The sequence below is a fragment of the Chrysemys picta genome, chromosome 4, assembly GCF_011386835.1.
Source record: "Chrysemys picta bellii isolate R12L10 chromosome 4, ASM1138683v2, whole genome shotgun sequence".
Taxonomy (NCBI): domain Eukaryota; kingdom Metazoa; phylum Chordata; order Testudines; family Emydidae; genus Chrysemys; species Chrysemys picta.
The window spans coordinates 127,762,044-127,785,206 of NC_088794.1; the positions used below are offsets into that span (position 1 = coordinate 127,762,044).

The 23,163-nt window shown below is 38.5% G+C and overlaps 1 protein-coding gene across 18 annotated transcripts in view; it reads right to left on the reverse strand.

Annotated features, from left to right (window-relative positions):
* DICER1 (dicer 1, ribonuclease III) overlaps positions 1-23,163 on the reverse strand; it is a 98,640-nt gene that overhangs the window by 33,182 nt on the left and 42,295 nt on the right. For all 18 annotated transcript variants that reach the window (XR_006176507.2, XM_024103177.3, XM_042858675.2 and 15 more), the window contains 7 exons: positions 22,684-22,846; positions 21,988-22,118; positions 19,792-19,926; positions 18,109-18,269; positions 10,113-10,281; positions 7,870-8,342; positions 590-722 (listed from right to left, as the gene is read on the reverse strand). Coding sequence is in view for 17 of the 18 variants with exons in the window: in XM_024103177.3 (XP_023958945.1) it covers positions 590-722; positions 7,870-8,342; positions 10,113-10,281; positions 18,109-18,269; positions 19,792-19,926; positions 21,988-22,118; positions 22,684-22,846 (1,365 nt within the window). In the remaining variant the exon portion in view is untranslated. The remainder of the gene's footprint in view (positions 1-589; positions 723-7,869; positions 8,343-10,112; positions 10,282-18,108; positions 18,270-19,791; positions 19,927-21,987; positions 22,119-22,683; positions 22,847-23,163) is intronic.

Below are 23,163 nucleotides of genomic sequence, written 5' to 3' on the forward strand. Positions count from 1 at the left end.
GTATCAAAGTACGTCAGGCTGTAATAGGGTAGGTGATTTTAATTTTTTTAATAAGGCAATTACTGGGGTTCAGGTTATAAATATGGCTTTTATCAAGTTCAAATCCAAAATGCAGTTAAAACTATTTTTTTTTTTAAAAGGTCCCAACATGAAATTCAAGACAATGCATTTTTATTCTACAGTAGACTCAATGTAAATCTGAGCTTTTAATGATCAACAATTTACTGTTATTACAAAAGAGCTTAATATTGTACACAGCAGTCAGGAAATTCCAAAACACTTTATTTTCTGTGAAACAGTAATGTAGCACTGTTAACCCATTAGAGGAGAATTAAGTGGTTGATTATGTGACAAGACAAGAAACTAGTTATACAGACCATTTTAAATTCTATTCAATTATATAACTGGAACACCCAATTTTTCTAAACACATATTTTTTTGAAAAAACATCTGCAACACAAATAAGTGTGCAGATCTGTCAAGTCAGAATACTTCCTGAGATTCCAGGAGTTACTGAACACAGATTTTGCCTGCAAATGAAATGATTCTGAACATAGTACTATGGTATAATTCTTTTCACTTAAGTTACCTCTTCTTGTTTTCTGAATTCCACTTCCATCTGTTTGTTACGAGGCTGATTCTTTCCAATGCCATGTCCAGTTATAAAATTGCTACTGATGTAAGCCAGCTCTGGATCCTGTTTTCCAGCTTCCTTTATCAACCTAAGAATATTACACACATGTTGGAGTCGGGCACAGGTGAGAAAATGAAAGTTAATCTTTCGTTTGTAAGACCTATATTAAAAATTGAAGTTTGGTAATCGGGTATTTTGCTAACATATATACAGATGACCTTAGTATTTTTTTTTCTAAAAGTGAAAGTTTATGGTGAAAACTTCTGAAGGGATAATCAAAGATGGACTGCATATATACGCACATGCTTTGGGTCTATTATGGAAAAGTCTATACTTGAAGGCCAAGATTTTCAGAAGGGACCAGTGATTTTGGGATTCCTCAGTTTCTGGGTGCCCAAACTGAGACACCTTTAAAGGGGCTTACTTTTCAGGAAGTGCCAAGTATCCCCACTGGAATAAAAAGGCCCCTCGTAAAGTATGTCTACATAGGGGTAAAAGACCTGCAACACAGCTGCAGCTGGCCCGCATCATCTGACTTGAGCTCGGGCTGTGGGTCTAAAAATCACAGTGTAGACATTCAAGTTCGGGCTCCAGCAGGTTTTTTATTCCTATGTAGACATACCCCAAGGTACCTCATGTTGGACACCCTAGAACTCAGGGTCCCACGTCACTAGTCATTTGTTAAAATCTACAAAGAACAGAAACTAAGAAACCAGCACCAAGGGTTCACATCTATTCCAAATGTTAAACCTCTGTACTCAAACATTTTACACCTTTATCTGTTGTGGCGTTGTCAACTACATTGAATGCGTATTCTGTATAGGTGTACATATGCACACATTCATAAATAGAAAACAAACTGAAAAGCGTATGTGTGTATACACCACACACACACACACACACACACACACACACACACGTCTTGAATATGAAATGTAAGGTCCCGTATCCTGGAACTATCTGTGTGTGGGTGGACCCCGTGCACCAAGGAACTAGCTGTTCGATCAAGGCTTAGCTCTGTAAATTAACAATGCTTTCGAAAGAATACCGACTCCACAATCACAACACAAAACAGTTCAAGACTCACTTGATTCTTTACAGCTTAAATAAGGTAGTATTAGAAAGTGAGATATACAGAAATTGTTTTACTGTTATGGATAATTGTGTTGGATTGCAAGATCATCAGGTTAATGTTAAGGATAATACCTGCGCAATTTAAATTATATTTTCTGTTCATATATGATAATGACAAAAAGTTTTAAGACTTTGCTGTAATGTTTTGAGAAATGAGAATATAGATATGTTTAGCACTGTGATTAAAAATATAGACCTGTATCTTTCTTATTTAATCTAAATATTAATTTCACCAACTAACTGAAAACATAATAAATTCCTCAATAATACTGAACATGGATTATATGATTATACATATTTATTCATCCTTTTGCATTCATTTTTAAATAGGTCTCTTCTTTTGTATTTCCCCTTCTTCTTATAGGCCTAATAAGCTAAAAATTTGTCTGTACAACACTGTGATTTCATGAATAAGTTAAGCAACTAGCCATCTGTCTGTATAAATACACGTGTGTGTGTGTATAATCACAGTAATTGCTTGTGAAATGCAATGCCCCATGGTGAGTCCTCTGCAGTGGGGGATGAACCTGGAATCTCTGGGTCTAAAAATGTGTCTTTACTGCCTGTGTTAAAAGACCCAGAGTCTGTTAGTTCAAAGGCTGTATGGACATCAATCCCTCCCTGGTCCAGCCACTAGAAAGGGATATTGCAGAAAATTGGGAGGGCAGTTATGTGCCTGATTTGGGGGGGCGGGAGGCAGACCCTGAAAATCTTTACCATTGTTTCTTCTTATAGATGATATTCCTATTCTCTAAAGCTCTTTTATTCCATCAAAGATGATCAAAAGTAAGAAATCTCAAATTTGGATTTCTACTTAAAGATTCCATAAGGTCTTAAATGCACTTCACTTGTAGAGAAATATACAATTAATGACATTGCAATATAACATTTCAGAGTGCACAACTTTATAGGCAATTACTTACAGGAAAATGTATTAAGAGCTTTACTTCTATTTTTAACCATAAACTAGTAACATACTGTGACAGAATGTATCCATATATTCACAACTTACACAGTATTGTAATTATCTCTGTACAAATATGTCTTGTAAGGTATCATTTGAAAACCTCAATTTGCTGGTCAGTATCCTCCTGATAAAATGTGTGGGGTAACACTGTATGTGAAGTTATAAGATTCTACAATATGGTGTAAACGCCGTATGTTCCACACTGAGGTTGGAAAACAGGTCTGTCTCAAACAAAGGAATGTGTGATCTGTTTAATTTGCATTTAAGCAATAAACAGAGTCATCAACCAGGAAGGGAAACAAAGAAAGCTCAAACTGGTGAGGAACAAGCGGCAGGGAACATCCTTCCCCATAGGCTTTTGGTTCCCTGGTACCCAGTTGGAAATGTTTTTCAAAGGGGGGACTGAAATTATAAAAAGGAAGGTTAAACACCCCAAGGCACCTCCCTCCCTCTCTCTATCCATTGCATTGGCAGTACCTGAAGCAACAAAGAGAGCATTCATTGGATTCTGGGAGATGGGGTCCTGACCTGATCCTAAGAAGGATGTGGAGAGAAAGCTCTGCTTTGAATGTGACAGTGTGTTAAGTTAGGCACCAGCTGTGTTTTATCTTTGTTTTTCTTGTAACCATTTCAGACTTTTATGCCTCGTTACTTGTACTCACTTAAAATCTCTCCCTTTGTAGTTAATAAACTTGTTTTATTGTTTTATCTAAACAAGTGTGTTTAAATTGAAGTCTCTGGGAAAATCCAATTGGGATGGCAAGTTGCATGCATATTATTTCTATTAAAGTAATAATGGACTTTATATAAAACTTGTATTATTCAGGAGAGGGCTGGGCAGTAATGGGCATACATTTCTGGGGGGAAATCTAAGACTGAGGGTGTGTTGGGGCACCTTGCAGTATAACCAAGGCTGGGGAGAGCCAGAGTATAACCCAAGTGTGGCTGGCAGGCTGTAGCTACACACAAACACTCAGGGTGTGGCTTGCATGCTGGAAGGCTGCTTGTGAGTGGCACAGGTGGGAGACCCTTCAGTAAGGCATTGTAAGGCATCCCATGTTGCAAGGCAGGAGTGACAGAACTGTTCATTAGTCTGGATTGTACCCAGGAATGTCACACATATACTGTGTTTTCCCTATATGGACAAACGAAAACAGTAAAAAGTATATCAAAAACCTTCTTAAATAGATTTTTTCCCCCATGTTTCCCTGAGGTATACAACTGAAATACAAGTTAAAAAATACCTATGGCAATGAATGAACAAATGCTTTTAACACACATCTAATAATTTATGACACAACTGATTTTGTTGTGCATTTGTAACTGGTGGGTGAAAATGATATGTGATCATTACTATACACAGATTAGGCAAATTTTTGGTTTGACCAGTAATATTTACAATTTAGGCAATAATACTAGGTCCTGAAGAAAGGGATTAGTAGTTAAGTATCATTTCATATTAAATTCTTACCTGTTTCTGCCACAGGGTATGTGTACACTGCAATTAGACTCTCAAGGCTGCCCTGTGCCGGCTGACTCAGGTTCGCAGGCCTGGGGCTAAAGGGTTGTTTAACTGCGGTATAGACATTCGGGCTCAGGCTGCAGCCTGAGCTCTGGGACCCTCCCACCAGCCTGAGCGTCTACACCACAATTAAACATGGCCCAAGTCAGCTGGCACAAGGCAACCGAGGATTTTTAATTGCAGTGTAGACATATCCATGCACCCCTTTTTATCACCAGTATCAGACTCCATTACATAATTCCAGGAGCTGTAGACCAAGTGTAATTATAACAGCAGGAAAACACGTCAATAGTGCCTATATATTGATCTGGCCCCACTTTGTGATGTGCAGGGCTTGGCTATTGGCTTCTGGGTGGAATTTAAGGTGTTGGTTATAAAACGTATAAAGCCCTAAATGTTTTGGGATCTTCCAACTTGGGAAGACTGCCTTTCTCTGTGTGCCCTATTGCTGAAACTGCAATTAGCAGATGCCTTTGAGCTGAATCCCTCTCAACTGAAAGGACAGGGAACTGGCAGTAGTGAGAGGTCTTCAGCCATTGGTCTGAAACACCTTGGATCTGCTGACCTTCCAAATAATCTGTAAACCCAATCTATTCACAAATGTTTTTGGAACAGTAGGACAATGGAACAGACTGCCTGGGAGGTTGTGGAAGCTCCTTCACTGGAGGTTTTTAAAAGGAGGCTGGATAGCCATCTGTTTTGGATGGTTTAAAAACAACAAATCCTGCATCTGGCAGGGGGCTAGACTAGATGACCCTTACGGTACCTTTTAACCATATGATTCTATGCAGAGGGAAGGGTTTGATGAAGGTTAAGTTTGGAACTTGCGTGAGGGTGGGGAAACTTTTTTTTTGAGAATCTTTGTTCGGTGGTTGACTTTTGGAGGGGGAGTTAGATGCTCAATACTCATTTTATACTTTGGTCACCATAATTGATGTGAAGGTTGCCCGGAGTCTTAAGATAAGTGCCTTTTTGTTAATTCTTTATCAATCTAAATAAATAAAATGTACTGTAAGTTTGAAGTGTTATGGTAGCCAGGGTGTAGTTTGATTTATAAATCATGTAAAGTATGCAGGTATGTACAATAGCATTTGAATCAAATGTATAATGTATAATTTAGTAGTCTATATTAACTGTGGCTTCATAATCCCCTTTACTCCCTGAAGTATAATGTAATATTTATTTCAGGTTGCCAGGCATATTTATCAGATTTCATTAAATGTAAAGACCTTTTAAAAAATTATTAAAAACATGTATTCATTTCACTGAAGACTTGACTTGTATCACATAATACACTTCCATGAACATATCCATTTATGGGTGCAAAAAGGAAAAGAAAAAGGATAAAATACACTGAAAGTGTGCATGTGGGGAAATGCACAGTTCAAAGGATATGTTCAGTGATCAAATAATTAACGTGCACATTCAATTAACACACACTTCATAAATGTTCTGATCCAAAACTTGGATTTTGGATCAGGCCCAAATTCCAAATAAATATTAAGTACTGGCAGGTGCAGAACATTACGTTTCTTTCCAAAAGAAATAAAATTATTTAGCTATGCAGTTTAAAAAAAAATAGGAAGCATTTACTGAAAACTCCACTGAACAAATATCAATAAGCTGTTGTAACTACTACAGGCTTTTCAATAAAATGTGGGCCAAATCTTCAAACAGACATGACTTAATTTATGCCTCTTCAAAATTCATATGTGCATCCATGGCAAACATTTTCTTTTATGTGTCTCTGGAGGCAAACAGGTAATTAGATATGCAAACATTTTATGAGTGCAACAAAGTTTTACCAAATCTTGACTTTAGCCAATGTGTCTTACAGTTGGGAAAACTGACCCCACAAAAAATTATGGAGGTGCCTAGTAGTGACTCCACAGTTGTGTTCCAAAATGGGCTTAACAGTCAGCATAAAATCCTGTTTCTCTCTAAATGGAAGAGGATCAGTTGGTGTGAAGTTTCAAACAGTTACTTTTTATGTCCTCTGAATTTTCTATGGAAAATATGTAAAAAAAAATATGAAAAGAAACTAAACAGGAAGTCTTTAAATCTGGGCTCTGTCTGAAACTTTTCCTTGTTGACTGATAAAAATATTGTCTAACAGGTATCTACAAAAAAATTGGCAGAGAGGTGGATCCTGAGGAGCCCTAATGCAAGAGAGTGTGCTTTTGTTTTTAAAGACAGTTTTGGATTTAGGGTCACTTTTAACAATTATCCACTATTTTTATAACTGAAAATGTATTTGGAGTGAACACAAACCAGACTGATGGGGCATATAACCTTGCTTGCTGAATGGGGACTGGGTACACAGAAGACTGATTGGAAAGGGAGAGAGGGGTTGAAAGATGCGTGCAAGGAGCAGACTCATACAAATCCCATTGATTGATTTGGTGGGGTGAGGAGAGGGAAGAGAGAATGAGGAGAGGGAAGATACATGTAAGCGTGATTGATAGGGACTGGTGAATGCAAACTTGATTGATAGGGGTTGGTTGCACATAAGGGTTGCTCCCCCATGGAGGTTTTTCTACAGATTTTATCCTATAACTAAGAGTTCATGCACAACTATTGAAGGATAACATTCTCTTGCTGTCCTTGCATCCCCGCAGGTGTGATACCCTCCCTAATTAAGCTGTAGAAACAACCCAGGAAATTACCACAAAAAAAACCCATCCTTCTGCATAAAACCCTTTAGTATCTTCCTACACAACCAACTTCTATTGTTGGGGAAAAAATATTCTGGTACAATGATATGAACAGAAGGGTGAAAACGGAACAGCGCTAAAGCTGTGGAGCAAGATCTGTGGTGTACCACAGCTGTGGAAATGGCAAGGTGTGCTTGTGCATGGTGGAGTAGAGGACATGTACTGTTAGGTTGAATAACTTTTCATTTCCTTCCATGAGAGATCTTGTTTAAACTTATAACTTAAGAAAAAATATTTAATGTTAATATGTGATGAATGCACAAAATAAATTGTATGGGGGAATTTTTTCAGCAAATTAGCTGTTTAAAAAAACAGAAAAAAAAGTTAATTTATTTGCTGAAGTACCTCTTTCATTGTTTACTTGGGGCAATCAGCACTTACTGGTAAAGTGGTGTTTTTGTATAGCTAATACAGATCACCTTTTCAGGAAAAAAAAATACCTTATGCAACAAGAGTATTGCACACATCTTCAATATTTTTTGGCAGATGCCCCAGTGGCCACCTTTTTTGTTGCTGATAAGGAACACAAGGACTTGACATTTTACTGAATAAGGAGTTTTGTAAACTCCAAATTTTCCAATATTGCAGGTATAAACTTTTTTTTAAACTTACAATTATAAGCTTGGGCTCCACTAAGCTGGAATCACATTGATATATGGTCACAGGATAAAATTTTCAGAGGTGCTTAAGTGATTTTGGAGCCTAAGTCCTATTTTCAAAAGTGACTGAGGTACTTTTGAAAATTTTACTCAAAAGCTCATATTGGTTCTTGGACAAAATGTTCTAGGTCTCTTGTTTGACTCAAATACAAAATGGAGTGGCTTTCCTGAAATACAACACACCTTTCCCTTTGTCAATGTGTTACATTCTTTAAGATTTTCATTTTTAAAAGCTTTACCTGTTTAGGACGACTGCTGTGTATCTCCTTTCCACAAAAATAATTCCACATAAAATATTAGTAAAGGGAGAAGGGAAATTTGTCTCTGGCTTCTCTTTCTCCTCAATTTCTTCATCCTCATCATCATCTTCAGAATCACTCCAAGACACATAATTATCCTGATTCCTATTATTATACCACTCAACACTTTCAAACTGCTGCCGCTCATATGGTTTATATTTGCGCAAGATTTCAAGCAGTTTTATTACTTTCGGGGTTACAAATTTCAGATCAAGTGAGGCAGGTGAGAAGTGCTCTTCACACAGTGCATGTATTTTTCTTAGGAAAGTGTCTGTAAACAATAAAAATTTCCTGTGCAGCTCCTCTTGCTCATGTTTGATGTACTTCTGTAGCTCTCTCACCATCATTCCAGCTACCTTATCTGCACACCAAGGTCCCAGAACCACCAACACAGCTCGACAGTCTGACAGTATCTATAACAAATGAATTCAAACCCCAGTTCAACAGGATATAGTAAATAATTTATTCATTTTATATTGGGCTTTCATTTATAATATGAGGATAATCCTCATTGTAAGCACAATAGTGGTTGGTTTCTTTGTAAAAGATATCTACAGTTATTTCATTTAGAAGTCCCCCACAAACACGATAGGAGAAAACGTAAAAATACTTCACCAGAAACACCAGCCGCTAGAGCTACACTCTGTATTTTATCACTTTTGTCCTTGGACAAGATGGATATAGTTACTATTTTGTAGTCAGATGGCACTGAATCTGGAAATCTGCCTCAAAATAATTATGCTAAAAAATAATTCATAATGCAGTTATGAGCAACTGGACAGTATTATCCCCCTAGTCTAATGGGGAACAAGTTTTTAAACAAGGCAATATTCTCAATAGACACTTCTGCATTATTATCTGAGACTGATAATTTGCCAAGAAATTCCACAAATAACAATCTCGATTCATTATATATTATTCACTGTATTTAACTAGAGCTCATGACGTCTGTTCTATCAAAGGAAATCTTTTTAATTAAACTAAGAAAATGAAAACTATACTTTAAACAGAGAAAAGAACAGTTTAAAGAAAAAATAAAGTTCATTTCAATTAATTTAAATAGGGTTAGTGCAACACTACTTAACCTGCTCGAAAGGCATCTTTGTCATTGAGTCAAGCGGCCAAATGCCACAAAACACTATACTGTGACATCCTGACATTGTGTTGTGATGTTGCTATATCACTAAAACAGATTCATGACCCATCACATCCTGATGCAATATTACAATGAAAGCATCACAATACAGTTAAAATATTGCACCATGAGGTTTCTTATGGCTCTACAAAATTCCACTTGAAAACACTATCCTTCTCTCTTCCCCTTCTTCTCTGCCTCTCCGTTCCTGACTGCTCAGAGGTACCAGGAAGACTCTTTGCAATCCCTGTGCAATTTTGCACTCCTTTCTCTACAGCTTATTTGGCAGGTAATGTAGGCAATGCTCCTGTAACTGAAGAGACCCAAAGAATGTGGGAACTGAAAGAAGTGGAAGAGTTTGAAGCAGAGTATTTGGCTGAGAGTTTATTTCATCTTGTGACACCAACTGGGGATATTTTTTCAGAATACTTCCTGAAGTACCATTTCCCTTTTTTGTTTTTTTTTTTTATTGCACTATTAAAATCTTATTTGGAAAAGTCACTGGGCCTTAACAATAATGGCCAATATATAAGCAATAAAATAATTCTGCAGAATGAAAAAGAAAATACACCTCTACCCCGATATAGGGCGACCCGATATAACATGAATTCACATATAATGCGATAAAGCAGCGCTCGGGGGGGAGGAGGGAGCGGGGGACTGCGCAATCCGGTGGATCAAAGCAAGTTCGATATAACGCGGTTTCACCTATAACGCGGTAAGATTTTTTGGCTTCCAAGGACAGCGTTATATCGGGGTAGAGGTGTATGATCCACAAATCTGACGAAGTTCTAAAGTCACAGAATTAGGGGGTGAAATCCTGGATGCATTCACATCAGTGGGAGTTCTGCTATTGACTTCAATAGATTTCACCCACGGTTCAAAGGAAAAACTTCACAATCAGTCACAGGAAATTAAGATTAATGTTGTTAATATATTTTAGGTTGGCTGAACTAAAATAAAAGCTTCTGTAATTAACTTGGAAAGCAATGAACAAGCAACGATAAAAATCTAAGTATGTGTTTCACATCGGACATAATGTCCTTACCTGTTTAGAAATTAAAGTAGAGTCTCTCTCTTTTGAATGTACAGATATGTTGCAGTCATTTAGAAAGTTAAGTGCTTCATCCAATTCTTTTAACAATCTTTCATACAGCCCACTTTTGTCGGTGTATGGTCCACAATCTACCACAATCTCACATGGCTGAGAAGTATATCTTCATTGAGAGAAGCAAAAGATTTGGTCAACTATAGCTGTTGAAAGTCATAGTTGCTTTTAGCTACGAAGGCTATACATTAAGCAGGAAGGACAGCCATAAACAATTTGAGTTTTTTTTAATTTTTTAGTAGTAACAAACAGAAAACAAATGAATACACAGTTTAAGATATTATATAGTACATCAAAAATAGTGTACTTATTTTTTAATGCCTTAAGAGTTAGTATCTCTCAAAAAAGACGACAAATATAATTCACACGCTATGCAGGAGCCAAACACATATATTTGAACTTTTCAGGAATGAGTGAGTATGTGTCAAAGTCATGTATGAAATGAATGTTACTTACCTGTAACTGACGTTCTTCGAGATGTGTGACCCCTATCTATATTTCATACGTGGGTATGCATGCCTGCCACGTGCCCGCATCTGGAGATTCTCAACAAGCAGTGCCCAATTGCTCTCTTTGTGCTCCAGATTGAGGGTATAAGAGGCAGTGAGGGCCAATGCCTCTCCAGTTCCTCTTAACTGTGAATCCAATGGGATCCAAAGCAGAGAGGACGGTGGGTGGGTAATGGACTACAGCTAGACACCACACATCTTGAAGAACTCCCAGTTACAGGTAAGTAAACCTTTATTTCTTATTCGAGTGCTAGTGCCTATGTGGGTGAGTGACAAGCAGTATTCAGACTGGAGACAGGGTTCGAGAAGGCTGGCAGTAAAGATGCTTGAAGGACTGAAGTCCCCACCGCTGCCACTGAAGCTGAGGCCTGAACTAGCATGCAATGTTTTGTGAATGTGACTGGAACTCCAGATAGCCACTCTGCATACATCCAGTATCAGTACTTCCCACAGAAATGCTGTAGAAGCAGCTTTGTCTCTTGTTGAGTATTCCCTTACTCCATCCAGAGGATGGATACGCTAGTAGCACGTGGTGATGTGATCAGAAATCCATTTAGAGATTTTCTGAGAAGATACTGCTGGTCCTTGCAACTTTTCTGCTATAGAGAGAGAAACAGTCTTAGTGATTTTCTCATTGACTTGGTCCTTTGAAAATAGAATGTCAGGGCACATCTGACATCCAGGGAATGAAGGTTCTCTCCAATGGAAGCATGAGGTTTTGAGACGAAAACAGGTAAGTGGATCGGTTGTTTGACAAAAAAATTCAGAAAATTACCTTAGGGCGGAATTTAGGATGAAGGTGAAGGGAAACCTTCTCCTTGTGAAAAACTGTATATGGTGGGTCTGCCATGAGTGCCCCCATCTTGCTCACTCTTCTGGCTGAATTAAAAACTAAAAATGCATCTTTCACAGAAAGGTGAGAACACAGAACATATATCTAAAAGGTTCAAATCGTGCTCTGGTGAGTACTAAAAGGACAAGTTTGAGATCCCATTGAGGTAAGGCTTGACCATTGATGGAAAGGCCCTTTATGAATCTCACTATTGTTGTGCGAGTAAAAATGGAACATCCATTTACTGGAGGAAGGAAAGTACTGATTGCTGTGAGATGGACTCTCAGTGAGCTAAGGGACAGACCCAAGTTCTTCAATGACAGGAGGTAATCTAACATGACTGGAATATCTGCAGAGTCTGAGGAAGACTGACTGACCTGCACCCAGGTAGAGAAGCATCTCCATTTAGCTAGGTAGCAGTTCCTACTTGACTCTTCCATATTTTAAAGAACATAAGAATATAAAAATGGCCATACTAGGTCAGAACAATGGTCCATCTAGCCCAGTATCCCGTCTTTCAACAGTGGCCGGTGCCAGATGCTTCAGAGAAAATGAACAGAACAGGGAATTTAATCAAGTGATCCATCCCCTGTCATGCAATCCAGCTTCCGGCAGTCAAGAGGTTCAGGGACACCTGGAGCATAAGGTTATGTCCCGGACCATCTTGACTAATAGCCATTGATGGCCCTATTCTCCATGAATTTATCGAATTCTTTTTTGAACCTACTTACACCTTTGGCCTTCACAACATGTCCTAGCAATGGGTTCTACAGGCTGACTGTGTTTTGTATGCTTGTTTTAAACATACTACTTATTAATTTTATTGGGTGACCCCTGGTTCCTGTGTTTGTGAAGGCGTATGTAAAACTCTCTTATTCATTTTCTCCACACCACTTATGATTTTATAGACCTCTATTATAAAGCCCTTTAGTTGCCTCTTTTCCCAGCTAATCAGTCCCAGTTTTTTTTAATCTATACTCATACGGAAGCTGTTCCATATCCCTAATAGTTTTTGTTGCACTGCTCTATACTTTTTCCAATTCTAATATATCTCTTTGGAGACGGGGTGACCAAACCTGCACACATTCAAGATGCGAGTGTAACATGGATTTATATAATGCCATTATATTTTCTGTATTATTTTCTATCCCTTTCCTAATGGTTCCTAACACTGTTAGATTTTTTTGACTGCTGCTGCACACTTAGCAGATAATTTCAGAGAACTGTCCAGGATGATTCCAAGATCCCTTTCTTGAGCAGTAATAGCTAATTTACAACCCATCGTTTTGTATGTTTAGCTGGGATTATGTTTTCCAATGTGCATTACTTTGCACTTAACAACACAATTTCATCTGCCATTTTCTTGCTCAGTCATCCAGTTTAGTGAGATCCATTTGTAACTTTTCGAAGTCAACTTTGGACGTGATTGTCTGCAAACTTTGTCACCCCACTATTTACCCCTTTTTCCAGATCATTTATGAATATGTATTGGTCCCAATACAGTTCCTTGGGGGACCCCACTATTTACCTCTCTCCACTGTGAAAATGAAACACTTATTCTTACCCTTTGTTTCCTATCTTTTAACTAGTTACCGATCCATGAAAGGGCAGTCCCTCTTATCCCATGACTGCCTAATTTGCTTAAGAGCCTTTGGTATGGGACCTTATCAAAGTCTTTCTGAAAGTCCAAGTGCACTATCAACTGAATCACCCTTGTCCACATGCTTAACGACATCCTCAAAAAATTATAATACATTGGTGAGGCATGATTTCCCTTTATAAAAGCTGTGTTAACTCTCCCACAACATACTGTATTAATCTGTGTGTTCCTTACTATAGTTTCAAACAATATGCCTGGTACTGAAGTTATTGCCAGGATTGTCTTTCAAGCCTTTTTTATTTTTATTTTTTTAAATTGGTGTTACATTAGCTATACTCCAGTCATCTGTTACAGAGGCTGATTTAAGCAATAGGTTACTTATCACAGTTAGCAGTTCTGCAGTCTTGAATTTGAGTTCCTTCAGTTTTGTCACCTAAAAAGAATGGCTCGTGTGGGAATCTCCCTCACATCCTTTCCAGTGAAGACCAATGCAAAAAAATCATTTAGCTTCTCAGCAATGGCCTTGTCTTTCTTGAGCACTCCTTTAGCACCTCGGTCATCTGGTGGCCACATGGATTCTTTGGTCTGCTTCTTATGTACTTTAAAAAAAATGTTGCTGTTAGTTTTTGTGTCTTTTGCTAGTTGCTCTTCAAAGTCTTTTTTGTCCTGAAGCAAGAGAGGGATTGCAGACCAAGAGAGCAAGACAATGGGCTGAGGTAGACTGTTCTCATTTCTAGCAGGTTGATGTGCAGTCTGGCCTCCTGTGGCGTCCAAGTGTATGGTTTGGTTATTCAAGTGAGCACACCAACCCAGAAGGGATGAGTCCATTATGATGGAGGCACTAGGGATGGGAATGGTGATGTGAACTCCCACTTGCACTGGTTCCAGGTTCGACTACCAGGTAAGAGAGGTGATGATCCTTATGGGAACGGTCACTCTGTTGTTGATGTGGTCCTTGTCTGGTGAGTAGATAGACCAGAGCCAAGCCAGTAGTCAGTATAGCTGAAGTCTGGCGAATAGTGTCACATAAATGTAAGAGGCCAAGTGGGCTAATAAAGATAAGCATACTTTAACCGTAGTCTTTGGTTTGCAAGTAACCTGTGATATCAAATTGCTCACTGATTGGAATCTTTCTGTGGGGAGGAAAGCTCCTGCTGAAATTAAGTCATGTCACTCCAATAAAGTTTATTGTCTGTGTGGGGATCAAAATGGACTTCTCTTTGTTCACGCAGACACCCAGCGCTGCTAGAAGATAAAGCAGTAACAAAGTCACCAATCTGACTTATTGTTGAAGCAATTTATTGGGAGACAATCATCCAAATATGGGAAGTAACTGTGACATCTCATTTGGGCTGCCAGCCCAGAGAAAATCTTTGTGGCTAGCCTGGGCGCTGTTGCTAGTCCAAAGAGAAGGACTCTGAATCATTAACGCACTTGACCTCCCAGGAACTGAAGAAACTTTCTGTGGGATGGATGAATATCTACATGAAAATAAGCATCTTTCATGTTAAGAGTCATGAACCACTCCTCCCCACATAGAGGAGGGAAATTATTGATGCTAATATAGCCATCCTGCATTTTGACGTTTGAATAAAAATGTTCAGTTTTTGAAGGTCCAGAATAGGTATCCACTCTCCATCTGTTTGGAGGACTAAAAAAAAAGTCTGTGGAATAGAACCCTCTCTCAATACTGAGGTGGCAGTCATTCTATCGCCCCTTGTTGGAGAACAGAACCCACCTTCTGGAGAAGAATCTGCTTGTGAAAGTGATCTCTGAAGAGGAACCAGGAAGTGGATTTGTGGGAAGAATAGGAGAGAAGATTGATGGATTAACCATAGTGGATAATTTCTAGACTCCAAATATCTGTTGTGATAGCATTCCAATTGTGGGCAAAAAGTGAGAGCTGGCCCCCAAAGATGGGGGCTAGAAGTTGTTGGCATCAATAACGATGGGAGGTTCTCAACCGAAGAGTCAAAAGTAACCCTTTACAGGTGGGTGGATGGGTGGAGGTCATGGTGGTAGAGGACTCGATTTTCAGCCCATGAGTCCTCTGCTGCTTGCACAGAGGCTTGGCTGAACACTGGTGATAAAAAGATTGTGGAGGGTGTGGGTCTTGGTCTATACACCTGCCTGCAGTATTTTCTCTTCAGGGCCGGGGTGTAAATTCCCAGGGTGTGGATGGTTGATCTAGACTAGAGTCTTTCAACAAGCATAAATAATCAGTTTTCTCATTAAACAAATCTGATTTGTTGAATGGTGAGTCCACTGTATGTTCTGATCCTCTCTGGGGAACCCTAAAGAGTGAAGCTAAGACTTACACCTCATAACTATAGAAGTGGCTAGCACTCTGGCTGCCACGTCAGCACCATCCACTGCAGCTTGTAGGGATGTTTTTGCCACTAGCCGGCCTTCCTCGATGAAGGACTGAAATTGGGCTCTGTCCTTAAAGTCTGCAAGTCTAAAGTAGAAGTTAAAATCTTTTTATGGTAACAAAGCCAGATCGTAATACAGAATTGCAGGCTCACAGGAGAATACCTATCTTCCCAACAGGTCCAACCTCAGAGTCCTCCTTGCTTGGACCTGTGGGTTGCAGAACATCAAGCAGTCACTGCTGGGAATCCTGGATCTCCTCCAGTGGGTTATGAAGGTCATTCACTATTCTCTGCAGTAGCTCCTGGTATTGCTTGTGGTTGTCCGGTGAAGACAGAGGGATTCCTTCATCCAGAAATGAGGATGTTGGTATCACTGATTCCTATGGATCCAGATCAATTTCCTCCACCTCCTACTTCGACAGATCCAAAGGATGCCAAGTGGGAGACGTGCCTGGATGGATCCAGGAGTCTACTATATGGATCCCAAAAGCTCCAATAAGGCCTATATGAGGGGTCAACCAGTTGAGGGGGCTCCCATGGCATCGGGTACCAGCAATCCCTAGGAAAGTCATACCAGGGAGAAGGGAGTCCAGATCTCCTTGACTCCCTGCCAGGACTCATCTCTCTATGAGGAGATAAAGGACTGGCAGGAGCATCTGACTCTGAGGGTGAAAGTGGAGATGGCTCCTGTGTTACTGAAGTAGTTTTACCCTCTGGTATGGCAGTCCTTCACAGGAAGATCAGGCCTAACAGGAGAGTGGACTGAGGATAAGGGAAAAAAGATATCCTCTCAGGAGACATAAGTGTCCATACATCCAAGTGTTCAGGGTGCTCCGATGGTCATGACCGAAAGTGACGATGTGTCCTGAGACATTGCTGTAGGCCGGTCCTTTGAAGGACGAGATGGTACTGCTGAAGTGTCAGATCACCAACTCCATCCAACAGTTCTGGGATGCTGGTCTTTACCCCAATGGAACAGATGGATCCTTTTTCTTTCATGCTTTACCCTCCTGCTAGGGGGTCTTAAGCAGTCCTGAGCCCTTAACATCTGCACGCAAAGACTTGCTCGACCTGTCTGGTGTTGGAAAGGGATCTCTTCTCTTAGGAAGAGACCTGGACAGGGATTTGTCCTCATAACCATGAGTTTCACTTTCTCTCATACAAAGTCTTTGAGCTTAGCAGCTCTTGACTCCGTTCCCAAGCTTGTGCTGCTTGTCCGTTGGGGCCGATGTACAGGGGTCTCCCTGACCGAGATCAGAGTGAGGTCTCATAGCCTTCTCCAGAAGGTGTTTCTTCAATTAAGGTTCACGAGCTGTGTGTGTTTGCAGGGGGAAATGAGCAACAGATGCTGCACTTTGCAGAAATCTGAGTATCATCCAAACAGCAGAGGCAATGTTGGTGGTCACCACTCTTGGAGAAGGAGCAAGGGCAAGTGATGCAACGTTCTTGAACCCCGAGACTTTGAGCACAGTCCCAGAACGAGGGAAGGGGCTCCCCAGCAAAAGGAAAAGCAAGCTCTACTAACTATACTATAAAAACTAATTATTCTAATATAAAACGCATTTACAATATCTATTTACAGGATATTAGAAGAAAGAATCTGAAGATAACTGGACACAGAGGATTCTGACTCAGGCAATGCAGTGGTAAGAAGGTCCTGTAGAGGCATCGGCCCACACTGTCTCTTATGCTTTTCGTCTGGAGCACGAGGCGAGCAAATGCTCACATGCAGGCCAACAGACAGTGCTTGTTAAGAAAAACTGGGTGAATGCGCATGGTGCACATGCATACCCACGTGTGAAATACACATAGGAACCAGCACTCAAAGAAGAAAGTGAGCTTTGCAAAAGAGCATTGTTCAAGTTTAGATAAGAGCTCCTTTTGAAGTGTATACTAGTGGATAAAGCGATTGTACCATCTTTTACTTTGTCTTAAATAAAGCATCTACTTATGCTTATACCAACCAAATGGGGGGGGGGAGGGGAGGAGAAGGGGGTCAATTACGATTAACTCACTGACTATGGATGCAAAAGTTGATGAACGTACACATTTTTCTTCTGCTACTTGACAAGCAAGAGGCATACTATTATTACTACTTATTTGTATTTAGGTAGCACCCACAATGTTCTTGACTCTATACAAATATACGGAAAACGGTCCTTATCTGCGATAGTTTTTCTGAATTGCTTTTGTCATTTTTTAATAACCACAGTAAAATTTTAAAATCTGCAAGACCTTGTAGTGGGAGTTGTAAAATCCTGCCAAAACCAGCTCACAGGTTATGAAACTCGATAATATACTAGTTACTTTTCAAACATAATAAATTGTAGTCCCTGCCCCCAAAAGCTCTCAATCTAAGGAACAGTTGTTTTTCAGAAATCTCTTCTTAGGTAATTCTTCACTGCTCCTTTTAAAAATATTTAAAAGCTCTCACTATTCAGAAAGAAACTTAGCATCGATTTTTTTAATAAAGTGATGGCACTGTATGTATAATTTTATATATACACACATATATATTCATGAGCATAAAAAACATAGCTACTAATAGTGTTCTTTCCTCAGTCTTACTGATATGAAAACACAAATATAAATTTAACACTGACAATTGTGTATTAAAATTTACCTATCTAAGACCACCAAATCAGTCGCAGTTTCAGCATTGCTCTTTAGGATTTTCTCCAGTTTCTGAATCTTCTCCTCTAACTCAGCAGGATCACATTTCCCATTTAAAATGGAAGCTGTTAATCCCAGGATTCGAGGACAGGATGGACAGTTCTCACAGATCTGTGAAGTAAACCAGAACAGCAGGGTAATAAAACTGTCAATTCCTCCACCAACGCATCCTGAGTGCATCTTTACAGATAAATATCTAGATCTCAGGTTCAACTAGTATTTCAGCACCAGGTGTCAGAAAAAGAACAATGGATATTTTCAATCTAATATAACTAACCAACTATAGTTAAATTAGAAAATTGAAACATGTTAAATATAAAATTTTAACTTTTATTGTTTTAGTAAAAGTATGCAAAGGCAGAAATTTGCTAAACATTCTATTAAGTAGAGATATTCAAAGCACATAAAAGCAGGTCTGAGGTACCTTGTCAACATTTATACCATAAAAACGACCCCATTTTAAGTGTTTACAACATGTCAAAGGATTAAAATACCACTATAAAAAAAATTAAACCTACCACATGATCCCTGGTTAAGCCTGTCATTCATTGGGGAAGGAGTGGAGGAAGAAGGAAGGATGAAGAAAAAAAGAGATACAGAAGGAGATGCTCTTTGAGTTGCTTGGTTCACTTCAGTTAGGGCAAATAATGCACAGGGCCAAAAATGCCCTCACAACAAAAGCTTAAAGCTTTAAAAATCAGTACCTATGTATTTAAAAAAAAAAAAAAAATCCACACTCTCTCAAATGGTTATTTTATCAATGGCTTTTTAAAGGTTCAGTAATTCCATTTACTCAAAATAAGATTCAATTTTAAATTCACAATAAAATTAGCTGCACTACTACATCAATTCCTGACCAATCACCAATGTACGTTAAGGTAAAGATACTGGTTTCACCATTCTATGGATCAATGACGTCAATTTACTCCAATAACTCTTCAGTAAATTCAGCAACCCAAAATACACTGTACACTTTCCATTGTTTCTCATCCTCAGTTTTGTAGTGAAGAGGAGTGACACTTAAGCATTTTATTTTAAAAACATGAAATACCTTTTAAGATACAAATCCATATTTTAGCTGCTATGCAAAAGTTAGATACATTTCACGTTTCTAGTCTGAAATTTTACCACAAACAAGTGTTAAGTTCTTGTTTCCAAGCAACTTGCTTAATGAAGGAAGCCCATGTTATCTACATGAAAAAAAATAAAGTGCTATTGTTCTTACTGCCCCAATTGTACTAAACATATTTTAAAGGGGAACACCATAAGAATATAAAATTATTTGAGATAAATACACTAGAATAAATTATCTAATCAAGAAACTCTACAGTATATTTATAATTTGACTAATCAAAAACCTACACAGCACCAAATAAAACAATTTTATGAAGAGTTACATTTTTGAATAGCGTTAAAGCATTGACTATCAGTTGCTACATCATTCTTTCATAAAATGGTAGCCACAATTCAAATATTTTCCTTCTTGAGAGCAATACATACCAAAATGATTTTAAGTAATAATCTTTACACTAAGTCAAATTAGCCAGTGACCTTTTCACTAACAGATTTGTGATCTGAACCTCAGTGAAATTAGAGACGCTGTAGATAAAAAGGTTAAATAATGGTGACCTACCTTCATAATTTCTTGATACGGATGGTCCTGGATTGCAAGATGGCACTCATCAAACACCAGAAGATTAATGTTTGACAGGGATAAGTATTCATTTTTTAAAACGTTCAAAACGACATGACATGTCATAACCAGAACCTAAAAATACAAAGAGAAATGCAACAAATACTAGCTATTAGCACGTTACCACGAACATTGCTAGCTTTTTTGACTACCACTACACACTGAGCAGATGTTTTCAGAGAACTATCCAGGATGACTCCAGGATCTCTCTCTTGAGTGAGAACAGCTAATTTACAACCCACCCTTTTGTATGTTTATCTTGGATTATGTTTTCCAATGTGAATTACTTTGCACTTATCAACACTGAATTTCTTCTGCCATTTTCTTGCCTAGTCATCCAGTTTAGAAAGATCCCTTTGTAACGCTTCAGTCAGCTTTGGACTTAACTGTCCTGGGTAATTTTGTATCATCTGCAAACTTTGCCACCTCACTATTTATCCCTTTTTTCAGATCATTTATGAATATATTGAGCAATATTGGTCCCAGTGCAGATCTTTGGGGAACCCCCACTATTTACCTCTCTCCATTGTGAAAATGGACCAGGTATTCCTACCCTTTGTTTCCTGTCTTTTAACCAGTTGCTAATTAATGAAAGAACCTTCCCTCTTATCCCATGACAGCTTACTTTGCTTAAAAGCCTTTGATGAGGGACCTTGTCAAAGGCTTTCTGAAAGTGCAAGTACTGAACTCTATATTGACTGTGATCACCCTTGTCCATATGCTTGTTGACACCCTCAAAGAATTCTAATAGATTTGTGGGGCATCATTTCCTTATAAAAAAGCCGTGATGACTCTTCTTCAACATACTGAGTTAATCTAGGTGTCTGATAATTCTGTTCTTTATTATAGTTTCAGCCAATTTGCATGGTACTGAAGCTAGGCTTACCAGCTTGTAATTACTGGAATTGCTTCACAAGCCTTTTTAAAAAATTAATGTCACATCAGCTATCTGCCAGTCTGGTACAGAGGCTGATTTAATCAGTTACACATCACAGTTAGTAATTCTGCAAATTCATATTTGAGTTCCTTCAGAACTCTTGGGTGAAGACCATGTGCTCATGGTGACTTATTACTGTTTAGTTTAATCAATTTGTTCAAAAAACCTTCTCTACTGACACCTCATTCTGGGACAGTTCCTCAGAAGTATCACCTCAAAAAATGGCTCAGGTATGGGAATCTTTCTCACATCTTCTGCAATGAAGACCAATACAAAGAATTCATTTAGTTTCTCCGCAACAATCTTTTCCCCTTGAGTACTCCTTTAACACCTCGATTGCCCAGCAGTCCCACTGATGGTTTGGCAAGCGTCCTGCTTTCGATGTACCTTAACTTTTGCTGTTAGGTTTTGTCTTTTGCTAGCTGCTCTTCAAAGTCTTTTTTGGCTTGCCTAATTATACTTTTACACTTGACTTGCTAGAGTTTACGCTCCTTTCTATTTTCCAGAGTAGGATGTTAGATTTCCAACTTTAAAAGGATATCTTTTGGTTTTTAACTGCCTCTTTTACTCTGTTTAGCCATACTGGCATTTTTCTGGTCCTCTTACTGTTTTTGTTATTATTATTATTTGGAGAATACATATAGTTTGCACCTCTATTATGGTACCAATGTTAGCCAATGTGATAACCAATGGGACATAGTATTACCAGGGTACAAACTATATAGAAATGACATAGTAGGTTGTGCTGGTGGGGGAGTGGCACTATATGTGAAAGAAAGCATAGAGTCAAATATAGTAAAATGGATAGAAATTCCATGCTTGAATAATAAGAGTATAGCAGTAGGAATATACTGCCAACCACCTGACCAGTGTGGTGACGGTGACTGTGAAATGCTCAGAAAACCCAATAATAATGGGGGATTTCAACAATACCAATATTGATTGGGCACCATCATCAGAGATATGGTGATTGAAAAAAGGAGTACTGAAAGCCCAGCTTCTCAAAGACACACAGTGGGTACTCTCAGGAATATTGGATCTCTATGTTTGCATCTAAATAAGTATGGTGAACTTTGCACCAAGCATGAGATGGACTTGATCAAAACATAGCATTTAGTTTGGGTAAAAATTTGTTTCTTCCCCAGATTACCTGTACTGTAAACTTTTCACTTTTTTGGCAGTTATATTACATATCTTACCTCATGTTTAGCAAATTCTTGATTCCACTTCTCCTTTGTCCATGATTCAATTATTTCTAAAACTGAATACTCCCCCACCTTCAGATCTGAATGGGTCCTGACAGCTGACACTTGCTGAGCAACTTGATTTGCTTTAAAAAAAAAAAGTTTACAGTTTTCAATTACAAAATGGCAAAGAATTTTTAAATACTTTAGTCTTAAGTGTACATGCCATTGTATCCATGAGTTTTATAACACCTTTAAAATTAGTATAAAACTAGATAAACAAATTAACTAAACTAGATATACACAATTATAAGAAGACAAAAATCAAGCACCATACAGAGAAGCATAATGGTTCACAATACCATTCCATGTTTGTCTCTCATCCCCCACCAAGAGAGATCAGAAATTAAACAACATCTCAAAGTAAATTGGCCCTCACTCACTTCTTGGTCTGGTCTTGCGAACTAGCAAAACAACAGGAAAAAAAATGTGGAGTTTCTAGTGGACAAAAGTCATGGCGGTAAAGAACACACAGAAGCTTTCAAACCCTTTATGGAAACTATGCCTGACTGAATAAGCGTAATTCTATCCTGCAATTTTGTGCAACACGTCAGAAACAAAACTGGTCACTTTTATTTAATTTTTATTAAGGATTATTCCCGTAATAAACAAACACACACACCAAACAAATAAACCCCATTTTCTTGTTACCTGAGTTGACCAAGAAAACTGTTCTCTTTCCATTTTTGTTGAAGTCTCCCCTGATCTGATAGGACAGCTCTTTAGCGAGTAGTACTGCAATAAAAGTCTTCCCTGAGCCAGTGTTTAAACAGACTATCGTATTATGATCCAAAGCTGCTTCAAGCAGTTCAACCTAAATTTACAAATGATAAAAGTCACTATTTGCACAGGTGGAGTAATTAAAAACAATGAACAAAAGCAAAAATTATCTACAGAAGTTGTACCTGTATGAACTGTGGATGAGCCAATGGGTATTTTTAAAGCTAACTAGTCCCCGAGAACTGCCACTGACTTTATAGTACAAGAAATTTATTTACCACAAAGCACATTGTCTGGTTTCACTCAAAACATGGAAACAAGTTTTCAGCTCTATAAACCAGGTTGTGTTTTAAAAGCTATAGTACCTCACTTTGCTAGTCCTGTAAATATCTGATTAAATACATCTTTATT